This window comes from Vidua macroura, chromosome 9, assembly GCF_024509145.1.
Source record: "Vidua macroura isolate BioBank_ID:100142 chromosome 9, ASM2450914v1, whole genome shotgun sequence".
NCBI classification, from domain to species: domain Eukaryota; kingdom Metazoa; phylum Chordata; class Aves; order Passeriformes; family Viduidae; genus Vidua; species Vidua macroura.
The window spans coordinates 10,921,438-10,935,329 of NC_071579.1; the positions used below are offsets into that span (position 1 = coordinate 10,921,438).

Consider the following 13,892-nt stretch of genomic DNA (forward strand, 5'->3'; position numbering starts at 1 on the left):
ATAGTTTTGTACAAGTTAACCACATTTAGTTTTAAACTAACATAGAAAATTTGAAAATGCTTTGACCTATTCTTTTTGACCGAAATCAAATGTTCCTGTATGGTCCATAACCTGACCACTCTGTGTGTCACAAGAAAAACAGAAATGTTCCATTTTAGTTTTTTCTGATATTCTATTTCATATGACTTGAAGTACAGTAAAGATTAGGATAAACAGACCTTATGCAACATAACATCCAAGTACAGCACATTTTATAAGACAAAAGGAACAAAGACTCCCACTGAAAACCTGCTGGTGTCAAATAATAATTTATTTTGCTGTTGTTGACTTGTCCCTGCCTAAATGACAGGGGCTTAGCTACAGGAAACAATATTCCAACAAATGCTTGTGAAACCCTGTATAATTCCTGTCACATCAAAAGCCTGTGTGGAATTGTGTGCTTTTGGCTTCAGTGCTCTTTTTTTCTCACACATACAGAAACAATACATGAGGAAGTATTTATGCTTATCAAGAAAGAAGGCTACTTTGCTTTGCAAACACAGCACATCAATGAATCTTAAACTGCAGGTCTGAAGTTTGGGTGAATTTCAGGGCTGATGTCAAATACTGTGCTCAAGAGCTTTTTCATCATGCCCTCCATGTTCCTGTGGTAGCTGCTTGTGAGGTTCCTGATGGCTTCTGTTGTTTGCTCTTCTATTTTGGCAGAGAGGTTACCTTGGGAGCCCATTACCTGAAAAGCAGAACAGTTCTGAGCAAAATGAGAGGCTATATATAACCATGTTTATTGTACTTTTCTTCATCATGTGGCACAATCATAACACCAACACATCACAGTGCTTCCAAACAGTGAGGGTTTGATCTGGGTTCAACTGTAGGCATAAAAACAGGATTAAAGGCAACTCTCACATGCTCATTAGCAATGGGAATCTCCCTATGTAATGAAAGTTTCCCAGCTCACTATGGGAAAAACATTGTGTATGTTTTGTCTTTTATATGGCTCATTTTAATTTGTTTTTATTTTAATGACTAGGCAGCTAAGTTCTATCACTGTGTGCCTTCATTTGGCCTCACTGAGAATGCCTGTGAGTGCAGCTAAGGAACAAACATGGAAAAACCTTCCTGAAAATGCATAATTACAGTTTTAGAGTACTTGAAATGTCTTCAGCAGTTAGTGATGTATAACCCTCAACAGGCCTCAGACAAGGTCTTTTAATGTTACATTTTCTTATCTGGCGAAATACCAGACAGCTTCTGGCACAGTTAATATCAGGACATTCGGTTAGAATTTAATTGACTCTAGACTCACTGAACATTTTAGCAAGGTTATGTTACAAACAGATGTACACGTTCCAAATCTGTGACTGTGCTCCCTCCTCCCCCATTGCCCCAACATCCCTTGAATTCTTCCCTTATGGAAAAGTCCTTTGGATACCAGCAGAGAAATTGATTTCCAGCTAAAGAATTCCATGTGGAGAGAAGAAGACATTTCTGCATGCTGGCAGAATAAGAAAGGAGTAAGTAAAATACTGTTCTTGTTCCTGCCACGGTTCTCTGGGGTGAACTAGCAGGTGGAGCTAACCTGTGGTATATTAGTGGGGTACCTAGAGCATGACCAGAAACAAGGGAGGGGTCATTAACTCTATTTTCCATGTGGTTTCAGCCCAACTTAGTTCTTAAAAGAAGGAAAAGCATCTTTTGCATAGGTCACCTTCCCTGTTCCGTTTATCAGTACCTGGCAACGTAGTAAGACATTTGTCCATAATCCACATGTACACCATTTTTCAGTTTGGAAGAAATGTAGGTTATAGACATAATAACAAGTATTGGGAAAAGATTATAGTTTTCTATAATAACTATTTTTAGCTGACATTTTATTTTAACTTTTAGACAAGTTGCAAGGGTTGGGTGTGGGAAAGGTTGTACAGCTTAGACCAGATTTATGGAACTGAATTTTTCCACTGGGGAAAGTAGCTTTCTTGAGATCCCAGATGGTTGCATGTTATCCAGCCACTAAATACTTTTGAAAAGCCTCAAGAAAAGTATTATAATTTTAAGAAGAGCCTCTGCAGACCTGCTTTCTCAGCTCATGCTAATGTCATTTGAGATAGTAAACTCTTACTCATCTATGTGTTTTTCCCTTTCTTCAGCTTCTGAATTTGAGGACCTTTTTCTCACAGAATGCAGGCAACACTCTGCTTAATTTATGATTTCTGCTGACTTGAAGGTTTTTCCCTTATTTTTCCCATACAGGTTTTATGCTAGTGTTATTTCAAAGCTGCTAAAATATTACATTGGCTCAGAAGCCACAAAATTCAGAACTAGGCTGCATGTCTCCAGAGTTAGGTGACTTCAGACAATGAGTGAAAAAGTGAAATTGGTTTGAGATCCAAGCAAAAAATTTTGCATGTTTTGAAAAAAGATTTTGCATATTGTCATTCTAACCTCAATCTTTATTTTTCTGTTGCTGTTCTTAATTCTGGATGGATATGAAGCCTCTCATAGTATGAGAAAATTTGCTCCTGTTTGGATACAAGTGACACAAAGTAGGAGGAAGAATGGCATTAGAGGAGACTGTGACAGACAATTAAAAATACTTGTGTCCAAATACCCGAGAAAGTAAACTGAACCGGCCATCAGAGCTCCCTCTGCACTGGCTTTGCTGGAGCTCCTGACTGCCTCCCAGACACAGGTAAATAATGATGGCATTGGTCTGGGAAGGTGAATGTTTGACATAATGGGGTCAGGGGACACGGAGGAGGACTGCAACGATCTTGTACAACGTGTTGTCATTTGAGGAGCAATATGTGCTCTGTCCTGCTCGTGTGAAACATTCTGTCAATCAATAGTGGCCTTTCCCTGCAGCTTTAATTTGGTTGTGATGACAAAATGGAGTTCACAAAAAAGCAACATCTTTACTCTTCTGCTATCAAGACCTAGAACAAGAAGTCTGGCTTGACTGAAAAGGTGAATAAATGTTAGAGGTGTTTATACTTTATTTTGGTGTCAATAAACAACTGAAACTGTACATTTGAGACATTTCTACCCAGCCTGCCTCTGTGACAGTGTGTCTGGGGGTTAGCAGGGTATGATACCAACACTTTGTGTGTATAGATGCTCCTAAGGCTTGTGAGCCCTGCTGGAAAATGTTTTATGTGAAGTGTGACTGAAATGACAGGTTGGTAGAACAGATTTTGTTTGACCTCTTTGACTTTTTTTTTTTCTTTTTGTGTCTGCTTTTGCACAAGTACTTTCCTTGTCTTTGCATGATACAACCTGGGGGAGAAAACAAGACCAAGAATGTAAGAGGAAAGTCACCTGTTAAAAAGAGAATGGTTTGTGAATTTCATGGAAATACTAGAGAAAAATGCAAGATACCATAAACGTATAAAACAGCTTTGTTCAGATAGGAAAATATCGAGTTAGACCACTTTTACTATAGAAACAGTGAAAAACTCCAAGTTTTGGTGACTTCAGTTGACAAGGGATGCAGTCTTATATGTAATGAAAAGAGACAGCTAAAGTGGAACGAAATGGAAAGAAACATTTTAAACTTTTGCTTTTACTGACACATCCACCTTTCTGAATCCTCCAGTTTCAGGACAGGAACTAGGTCTGTCTGTGGTTATAGAAAAAGGACCCAAAAGTATTTTTCCTTAAGGGACATACGTCTTCAAAGTATAAGCATGAACCAAATATGGAATCTGGACCATTTTAGTGGTGAATATCCACAATTTATTCTACAAATGCATTCAAAGCCTGTGAAAAAGTCCAAATGAAGCATGTAGACACTGTAGATGACACCCCTGTGTTTAATCAGTACGACCACACTGCTTTGCAGAAGTCTTCAGGTAGTACTCTTGGAAACAATTTGGTTTACCATTGAGCAGTTTGGTAAGACAAAAGAACACATGCAGGTTTCTTACTTACATTTGTTTCCTTGTTTCTAAATTCCTTCTCCCTTTGTAGTCTGTAGTGGTCTATCTCAGCTGTGGCTTCTTCCTTGGCCTGCTTCAGCCTTTTACCCTTTCCTAGATGGGGAAGAGAGAGGCATTTATTTCATACCATCCCTGTATCCCCAAAGATGAAGCTCTCCAAATCAGAGATATTTTAGCTGCCATAGTAGAGCACGGACTTTGCTGAAAGTCTTGTCCATCGGATTTATTTGCACGAGAATGGTCAGAAGAGATGAAGTGATTTACTTAGAACACTTTTTGACTGCTAGCCAGTCATGCAAGTACCCCTCTTCTGAGACCAACTTCCTGTGCAGAAGCACACATCAAGTGAAGATCTTCTTGGTTTGCTGACAACAGAAGTCCTTCTGCAAGTAGACATCTTCCCACAACACAAATGCATTTTTTTCTAATCACAGCTTGGTGTTTAAATAAATATCTATCTTTTCTTCATCAGCAATAGTAGCAGCCAGATAACAGATTTTAGTTGTCACGGATGGGAAAAGACGTTATTCTGTAAGATTTCCTGTATTGATTGGTTGCCAGAATCCCTTCATCCCACACCAACTGGATTCTGCTTAGAGCTGGCAGATATCCAAAATAATGCAAGATGTCTTAACCACTACCAAACTGAGTTGCAACTTTCAGCGTTTGTCCTTTCCTCCCCCAGCCTTTTCTACCAACCTTTGTTAAACGCAGAGCTGAATGATTAAGAGAAGGAGGTCAATTCTTTGCCAGTGCACAGAAACCATGAAAGGCATTAATTTTTTTTTTTTTTTTTTTTGTTCATTTTAAACAAGAAGGTGATCTGTAAGGTGACACTTTAGGGTGTAGTGGAAACTAGAGACTTCCTCCTCACCAGGCTTGCTTATATACCTAATTTTGTTTGCTGTCAATAGCTCGTTTTAGGTAAAACACTATGGGCTTGTCAAATCAAGAGCATGTAAGTCATTGCAGGACTGGACATAAGGTCCTTCCTGGATCTAGTAGGGCTTTCATGTAAAGAATAAGGGTAAATGTTTTGGTGGAAATGTGATGTTTAAGGTTTTACATGAAGGAGCTGGCGAGTGTGTCATAAATCCCCTAAGGACTTCTCTGTCATTTATAAAATCAGTAAAGTTGCATGGATCTCCTCAGGATTCTGCTACACCGCCTTGTGAGGAAACAGTAATTTTCTAACTGTAAACCTCTTGCATGGAATGTTGGTATGCTATACTTGAGACACCTAGGCTGATGCTGATTTTTGGGGTCTCTTTCTGCTGTACAGCTAGGATTTTAGGAGTGGGGGGAATAAGGTTGCTCTCTTTTCTTAACAGAAGTATCTTCGGTGGCTGAAAAATTGCTTAGTTGCTTAAATTAGGATATCACAAGAATGTGCGAGTGGCGGCCTAGGCAGCTGAAAGAGCCATCTTGATCTCTTGTGGCACACTGATTTATTTCCTTATGGTAGCAACCTATTTAACACCTCTGAGCAATAAGAACCTTTTTTTTTTTTTTTTTTTTTTTTGGTCTCTTAATTCAAGCACAGAAGACAAAAGATACCTTTCCTCCTTTCCTGAAATCCTAGGTAACATTCTCTCATTCTTTGTCTAGGCTAGGAAGACAAACATAAATATTTTGGTTTGGTTACACTTGAGCTGGGCTTCTCAAGCCTTATCAGGTGTGCCTTATTATATAGCAACTTTCTCCCACTGAGCATGGCATAATGAGGAAGCTGGAACTTGGGAGGAAGACTGCTTTAATACACCTGAGATTCAGCAAAAGCTGGGGTAAACTACCTGACTCATCAGGAAATTACTTCTCCAGCTGATTGCTCCTTCTAAATAATTATCTGCAGATGGGTGAGTAGAAGCAGAGAGATGCACAGAATGGGAATTACCTTTTAAGTCTTAATTCCTGGACTGTTTGCTTATTGTGGAACATTTGGGGTGGCATGTACAGGCTTTTAACAGGAAGGAGCAGCCTACTGAGGAACTGGATAGCTTCATTGACTCCCAGTCCATCAGTGCAGGGCTCTTGTGTGTGGGAAATTATATTTCTGAATCCTTCTCCCATTGAGCCACTGTGCTTATGTATAAAGTGGAGAGAGGCCGTTTTAAACCTAGTGGGTACTTTTCCAGAGTTTGTATTTGTTTGAAATAGGCTGATTTCACCCAGCTTCTGCCATTCACTGTATGAAGTTTTGGGACCAGGATGAGTGAACTGACAGATCTGTGTAAGAGCCTGACATAAGTCTGGACAACAGAATTTGGAACCAGGTTCAGGTCTGTGTTTTGAAGTTTCCCTTATTCGCCTCTCCAAATTTGGAGCTGATCAGCCTTTTGTAGAGTTTCCACTCTGTAGGAGTGGAGCTGGGGGGTGATTCTCTGGAGCTGGCAGTCAGGGGGAGTGACTACAATGAAGCTTTGCCAATTTCACCAGCTGAGGAACTGGATCTCTATAGCAAATTAAATTATTTCAAAATCAGTGGGATTTTAATTTCAAATTCCATCTGGGGGGCCATCTGTAGTAAATATGTTGCATATTTGGCCACCAGATAGATAAATATATCCATTTAAAATGCACAAAATGGAAAGAGATTAACTACAAAACAACAGTTCAGTTGCCTCTGACAACATAGATAGTGAACTAAAGAGTATATATATACACATATGTGTCAGCTCTTGACAGTGCTCTGGAGTAAGCACAATACATAGGGTGTCACTGTAGGGTGGCAGCCATTTCATTTTTCCATGATGCCTTTAGGATTGGCACAGCAGGAACCTGCTGCTTCCTATTTAATTAAGTGGAAAAGCTGTGAGTAAATTACTGCTAGTCCAACAACGTTGTGGACAGAATCGGCAACTGCCAACATATGCGCTGGTGCATATGCTGCACCTGATTAAGTTAAGCAGAAACTAGAGCTTAACCTGCTGTTCCACTAGGGACAAACCAAAATTAATTAATCAGTCTGTTGTTAACCACTTGTCTGCTACTGTAGTCGTGCAATACAGGCCTGCCTTTTCAAAGCCTTACTGATCTGCTGGGCTGGGTTCTCTGCAGAGCACAGCCAAGCTGAATCAACCCTTACATGCTGAAGGGTGGTGGAGCACTGAAATTCAGCCAAAATCATGCAAGAAGTGCAGGAGGATGGGCAAACCAGCCTGGCCCTTTGACATTTCATCAGGATCATAGAGACAAGGTACAGAAAGCCCCAAGTTTGAAGAGATTTTGCCACAAAGGTCATGCTGTGGGGGCCAGGATTGCTGCTGGCTGTCTCTCCTTCCATCCTTGAAGATGGGGAGAAGCAAGCAGCAGTGCTGTGCCTGGTTTCATTGTCCACAGCCTATTAATTTTTAGGCATCGTTTTAAATTGACCAAATTTTAAAAAACTTGCTGTGACTAGTCAGCACCATATAGGATTTTCTTGCCTAACACGGGAAGGTGTTATTAGCATGGAGAAAGACTGTATTCTTCTTTCTAGGTATTTCTGTGATGTTAAAGAAACACTTTGCTCTCGTTAGATCCACAAGAATTGGTGTCTTTTAGGTTGTTGGAGTTTTTTAGATCTTGTAAGAAAGACAGTAGGAGGCAAAAATGTTGCATTCTAATTTGTTCAAACACTAAGTTATCTTACTTTCCAAAAACTGCAATGCTGAAGTTGGAGTTTTGTTTCAAACGTATAATCTAGGCTTCTAGCTGAATTTCTGCAAAGAAATCAAGTCATTTGAAGAAGTTGCCAAAAAATAATAATATTTTCTTAAAATAGAACCATTTCAGTTGTCTTTGCTAAATTGTCTGGAAAATGGGATTTGGGTATCTGCATTGTGAGAAAACTATTTTGTACTTTTAATAAAATAGAATAGAGGCAGCTGAACATTATATATAGCTTTCTCAGTAGATAAAACATGTCTTGGATATTATCCAAGAGGGTGCCATGGATATAATTCTGTTTACAATATCTTATTTTGATTAACATTTGGTTTTAATCTGATTTTCTATAATCTTTCATCTGAGTTTTCTTTTTATTAGGCATGAGAAATTCAAGGGAAGATATAAAAATCTATAGGAGAACAAATTTTGCTAAGCCCAGTGTTCATGACACATTTGTTTCCCTTGTTTTACCCAAAAGGATTTTCAGGAATTGTTGTCTTGGCGCTGACAGTGCCCAGTTATTTCTGAGATCCAAATTGTGCTTAAAGTAAAAATGATAGATAAAGCAGCACCATGTTCAAATGGTCAAAGGATTGCAGACTGGTTTGGCTTGTGTTTAATCAATCTAATAATTTCACCCTTGCATGTGTTCATTTAATTAAATTTTAAAAATATTAATAATTTTTCAGCTAATAATAATAATAATAATTTTATCAGTTAATGATATCATGACAGGAAAAAGGGTATTGAGCAAGAAGTAAGAAAAAGCATGTATAGAGGAGCTTTAGCATTATATTTTTGCTTTGTTTTGTGTGTATCAATATTATTTTATTTACTAATTTTTTCAGTTACTTCAAGTGGCTTTTGCATTACCAACAACTGCACATATGTCAGCAAAACCTAGGCCCATTAACTGTTTATATACAATATTATGTGTGTTTACACTACATTTTGATTGGTTATGTGAGTATCAACTGTAAACACGGAAGGCTTTGCATCAAGGTAGTTTTGCTAGTCACATTTCCTTGCAGATGCCTGTTCCTGCTGTGTCCCATGAACAAGCTGCCAGCTGATGTCCCAGTGTCAGCACAGCAGCCAGACCCATCGGTGCAGTGGTGTTGTGCAATGCCTGCTTGGGGTGACAAAGGAGGTCACAGGGCTGGGAGGGTTCAGTGCTTTCCCTGGCAGCCCAGCCCAGCAGAGTGCAGGCCCTGAGCAGCAGCTGCTGATCCCAGCTGGTGCTGGGTGGATCTGAGCTGCCCATTCTGGGGTGAAGCAGCACCTCCCTCCTTGTTCCACCCAGCCGTGTGTGCACAGGTCAGCCAGCTGCACTACTCAGATCTGTTGCATTTCGTGTACTGCCTTTCAGCTTAGCTTTTATGCTCAGAGACAAATTCTGCAATCCTTTGTTTTGATCTAACTGCTGAAGTAATCCCAATTTAGAATAGCCAAATTTGCCTCTAAAAGAATCCCTTTTGCCCCTGTCCCACAGTATTTATCTTATGCTGGCATAGTTATCTAAGGCAGTGTAGTGACAGTGCTATGAAAAATACTTAAATTAGGGACAACATGGAAATTTTAAATTTTGTTTTGTAGCTTCATTGCAAACTTCTTGCAATGTTGAATATAATGGTTGTCTAGGTATAATTATGCTGGTAGATTACCTATAATGCTTGGTTTAGAACAAAATCCAGGGTAGATTTATTTAAACAGTTTGCTCTTGATCTGCTAATTTTGGAAATTCTAGAGGTTTTTCATGGAATCACACTGAAGTGCTGAGGCTGGAAGGAGCCTATAGGATATACTCCCCAATGAAAGCAAGGGCAGCTTGATTGGAACCATATCCAGGGGGTTTTGAATGTCTCTGAGAATGGAGATTCCCCAGCTCTGGGCAGCCTGTTCCTCCCTTGCAGTCACTGGGTTGTTTAAATTTGTGTATTGAAACTTTAATTTTCCTTAATAATTTTTATAAATTAAAAAAAAAGTGATCTTAAAAGTAATAGAAAAGAAAGCCATAGTGATTATATATTTTTACTCTGAATAATTTTACTGATAGCAAAATCCTTAATAGCTGTTTTTCTGTAGCTGGTTAATAACTCCTATTAGTGTGTTAGGGTTGAGGTAAACACTGGTAGAGGTTTAATTCAAGTTTCTGACTCAGAGGGGTCTGAAGATACTTTATCTGTAAGAAATCCTGTTCTTATCACAAGCACTCCAAGTGAGGCTGAGGTGATGACAAGGGAGTGTGTCTTTTGCAGAGTAGAGCAAATGCCTCATGCATCCATAACTGTGTCTGGATTCTGCAAGTCATTCATCTTTGGTCATCACTTTTATGTTATAATTATTCTTTTCATTTTTTGGAGTTCCTAAATTTATGAAGCTTCCTTTTTAACTGACTGCTATAGAAAAAGCTAAAGTGACTCTTCTGGTTTTAAAAACAAACACAAATGAAATTAAAGCAACAACAAAAACAAACAAAGAAAACCCCAAACAACAACAACAAAAAAGAAACCCACAAAAAAAAAAAAACAAAAACAAAACAAAAAAAACAACAAAACAAAACAAAAAAACCCAACCCAAACCCAAAAGTAATCCACTTCAAGCTAAGGCCTGATTCTGCAGTCTCTGTTCAGGCCAAACTCCTTCTCCTTCCACTGAGGCTGTGCCTTTCCAGGTTGTGTGCTCTCTTACTTTGAGGGAGCCGTGTGTTTCCTCTGCTCCCCTACATGAGAAGGGAAAAAGCATCCCTCCTAGAGCTCCTAGCTTGGCTGTGTAAGAGGTCACAACACTACGTAACTATCTCTTGCCTTCAGGTTTCTGCCTGAGAGAGTTCTGTTTTAGGAAGGTGGGAGGATTTGTTTTAATCTCTATTGTGTTTGCAAGGCACAGGCAGTGCCTGGGTGCTTAGGGAGGGAACTTGCCTTTCTACTTATTTTTGTGCGCTGCTGTACAAATTGACATGTCACACTAAAAATTAATGAGCACAGAACAATGCTGATTCACGTGTAGAAGGGATATGGAAACTACACAAATTATTCTGTTTAGCCTCCATTCCTCCCTGGAAAACAAAATATATTCCTTTAATTGTGTTCTTGTTCCACATGACATCGTCATCCATTTTCTTTGCATTCTGCTGCTGGTTTCTGAAGCAAGATCACTCCAAAAAACAGTATTAATGTTTCAGTGCTAGTGCAGGTCAATGACTCATGTGGTTGTACCTGCACTCAGGAGAATAATTACTTGTACCATGTCATAAAACTTCTGTGAATGATCTTTTACAGTACTGAGAGTGCTCATGGTTTTACTGTGACTTTGATTACTATCAGGGTGCTGAAGTCTTCCCTTAGTTTTCATATAATTTTTTGAAGCTCAGCTTCAATTAGGAGACAAGTTACTGGATTTTGCAAGTAAAGAGGAACAGTGAAAAATCTTAGCAAGACCTATTAAGAAAAATAAAGAGTTTGGAGTCTGGTCCTTCAGAGCTGGCAGCCAAAGGCACATAGGATTTTAATTTAAATAGCAAGGCAGTAATGGCGTTATCAACACTGAGATAAAGGAAGAACAAATGCAGCTGACAGGATGACTATAACAAAGAAAATATTTTTTAATGTAATGAGGCACATGTACACGTAGGCACAAGCACATGGGATTTTAAGCAAACTCTGTTCAGGTTTGAGTTAATGCCTGCCTGCAGTAAAGGCACAGCACTAGTGAATGCATACAGATGAAATAATCTTTTCCTGTGAGCTACTGTAATTCTGAAGGGCTTGCACTTGAGAAGTACAGTAAAAACAGGCCAACTACTTACTTTTTTTGGCTTCCTCCAGTTTGTCCTTGGCACGTTTTTCTGCCTGCAAAAGCTGCTGGATTCCCTGAGACTGGCTGGTCATGCTGATTGCTGGGGCTGGTGAACTTCTGTGAAGACTGGAGCTCAGAGGGAGTTTTATACAGCTGCCAGGCTCTTCCTTGTGTTTTTTGTTTTGTGTGTTATTACAACAAGCTTCCAGATTGTACCAACCCAGCTGGCTGTGCCTGGATTGCTGCTGGGCACACAGGCCTGGGAGTGCAGTCAGAAAAACACAGCACTGAGGCTGAAGGGAATGTCCTCCTCTCCTCAGGGTCACAGTTTACTTGAAGTCTCTGATTAACACATTGGGGCAAAAAAAAACACTTCAAGTGGCTTGTATTTTAATGGAGATTTTTTTCTTTTTTTTTTTGGTTCTTATTTCTGAAGCAGAATACAGTTAATCTTGTCTAGGAACTGAGGGGAAAAATTCTTTCTTGGCATTACCTTTAAATAAAACTTCCCCTCAAAGTGAAGAATCAGGCTCAGTCAACAATTAATTTTGGTTGAACACCAAGAACTGCTTGTAGGCTTCTGTTTAGTGTTACTTCTTAACACTATTTATTAGGGTTTTCACTTAAAAAAATTAAATAGGAATTAATTCATTGGGGACTAAAGTTTGAAAAAGCATGTAGTGATTGAGGTATGCTCTACCTTGTAATCTGCCATGACGGAGGTGAGTGGAGACGAGATGGACTGAGAAACTAAGGAATTAGCTCTAAGATCCAGACTCTTGCCAGGTATGAATGGTGGGCTAGGTTTTACTCTCAAGTCATAATGCACACAACAGTCAAATGAATGCCTGTGCATGGCTGTAAATGCACATCCCATTCCTTACAGAAGGAAAGAGTGGTTTGTGAGCTACTGCACGAATGAACAGCATGTTCATCTTCTGAATCCTCGTTAAAAAACCCAAAAAATCCCACTGGTTACAGGTACTTCAGCCATTGCATAGCAGAGGGACATGTCAAACTGCACAATTAAAACAGATTTATTTTTTGTAAAAAAAACCTCAGAGTGTGAATAAAGTATATTTATTACAGGTTCTTGATAGAGCTCTGCCAGGACTGGAGATCACCTCCTGACATAAATGGTTTTTTGTGCTGCAATTTTATATATATAATTATGTATTTATAAGTGTTATATGATTTCTGCATATATTATACATAAAATACATTTATATAAACATTATTTGGTGCTCTGTTAGGGGTTCTTATTCTAGGGCCCTTTGTTTTCTGGGGCTTCCCAGGGCAGCTGTGTCATGCTGCTACTATGCTGTGCTAGGCTGTTACCTGATCCTGATAAGGAAATGTGTATTACTGCTACGAAGTCTTCTTTTCCCTGCCAAATAGTTGTAGGTTTGAGAGAAAATGGAAGGAGAAGCCTCTTGCCCTATTAGTGTCTTTGGCAGTGCCCTGAATGACCTGGAAAAGAAATTTGTTTTGTTTTCTATTCTGTGCTATTGCAAAGTCAAATTTCACTCATGCTGAGTGAAATTTCACATCAATCACTGAGTTTATTTCTTCATCCAGAAGCTGTGTGAGATGCTTGCTCATCTCCAGCACTGAAACCAGAGGTTCACTCTAACTGCAGGACAGCAGCCATGGCACTGTTTTTAGAAGATTTTAATGCATAGCCTTGAAGTTTATTTTATTCAGACACAGAAGAAGTGACGATCAAGTCTACAGAAAATGTGGAAACTGTAGGGTTAGGAAGCCATTTGCCACTGTGATTCAACTACAAGTGATATTACTGGCAAAGAAAAGCAGAAGTGGAAAATGAAAGTAAAAAATGAAGAGATCTGCTTTACTTGGGGCAGGAAACTTGAGCTCAGAACTTTAAAGCAGAAGTGACTTAAAAATTAAATAGGAAGTGGAAATGTCAGGCTTGTCTCAGACATCAAAAGTATATCCCTTTTCAGGCAAAGGGTCTTGTCAAGCAAATCTCACTGCTGCGAGAAATGTTGCAAAACTACTGGCAAATTAAACTGCTTCAGTTTCTGGACTTGGCTGAAAGCATTATGGGTGAGACCCTTTGAGTTTTCAGAGCAGTTCTCAATACTGTAATTATAATATTTGGGCTTCACGAATGATCTGAACTTTGATATTTACAATCAATTAATATTTAAGAGAAAATGGTTATAAATGATGAATTTTTATGGGAAAAATACACAATCTTCAAGAGACTATAAAGTTCTTCCATTAAAGAAAAAAATTAATATATTCCTTATGCAGATCATTTGAGCTGCACATGTCACAGTTCACACTTTTAATATTTTTCTGAATTTAAAAAAAGTCTCAGTTTATAATTTTCCTTGTGGCTGGTTTCCATAAAGTGGGGTGGCATGCCATGCTGGCCCTCATGGCATCAGGCAGGTACTAGCGCACATCTGCAGGGGAGAAGATGATAATTTATTTTGGCTGGTGCTTATACACATTTTTTTAGACTCCACACGACGTACTGCC

The 13,892-nt window shown here is 39.1% G+C and overlaps 1 protein-coding gene across 1 annotated transcript; it reads right to left on the reverse strand.

Moving 5' to 3' along the window:
• Positions 1-292: 292 nt before the first annotated feature.
• Positions 293-11,982, reverse strand: ATP6V1G3 (ATPase H+ transporting V1 subunit G3). The gene is made up of 3 exons (XM_053985155.1): positions 11,392-11,982; positions 3,928-4,028; positions 293-730 (listed from the first exon to the last, which is right to left on the reverse strand). The coding sequence occupies exons 1-3, from the start codon at positions 11,471-11,473 to the stop codon at positions 557-559; spliced, it is 357 nt and encodes a 118-aa protein (XP_053841130.1). The 5' UTR covers positions 11,474-11,982; the 3' UTR covers positions 293-556.
• Positions 11,983-13,892: the final 1,910 nt, after the last annotated feature.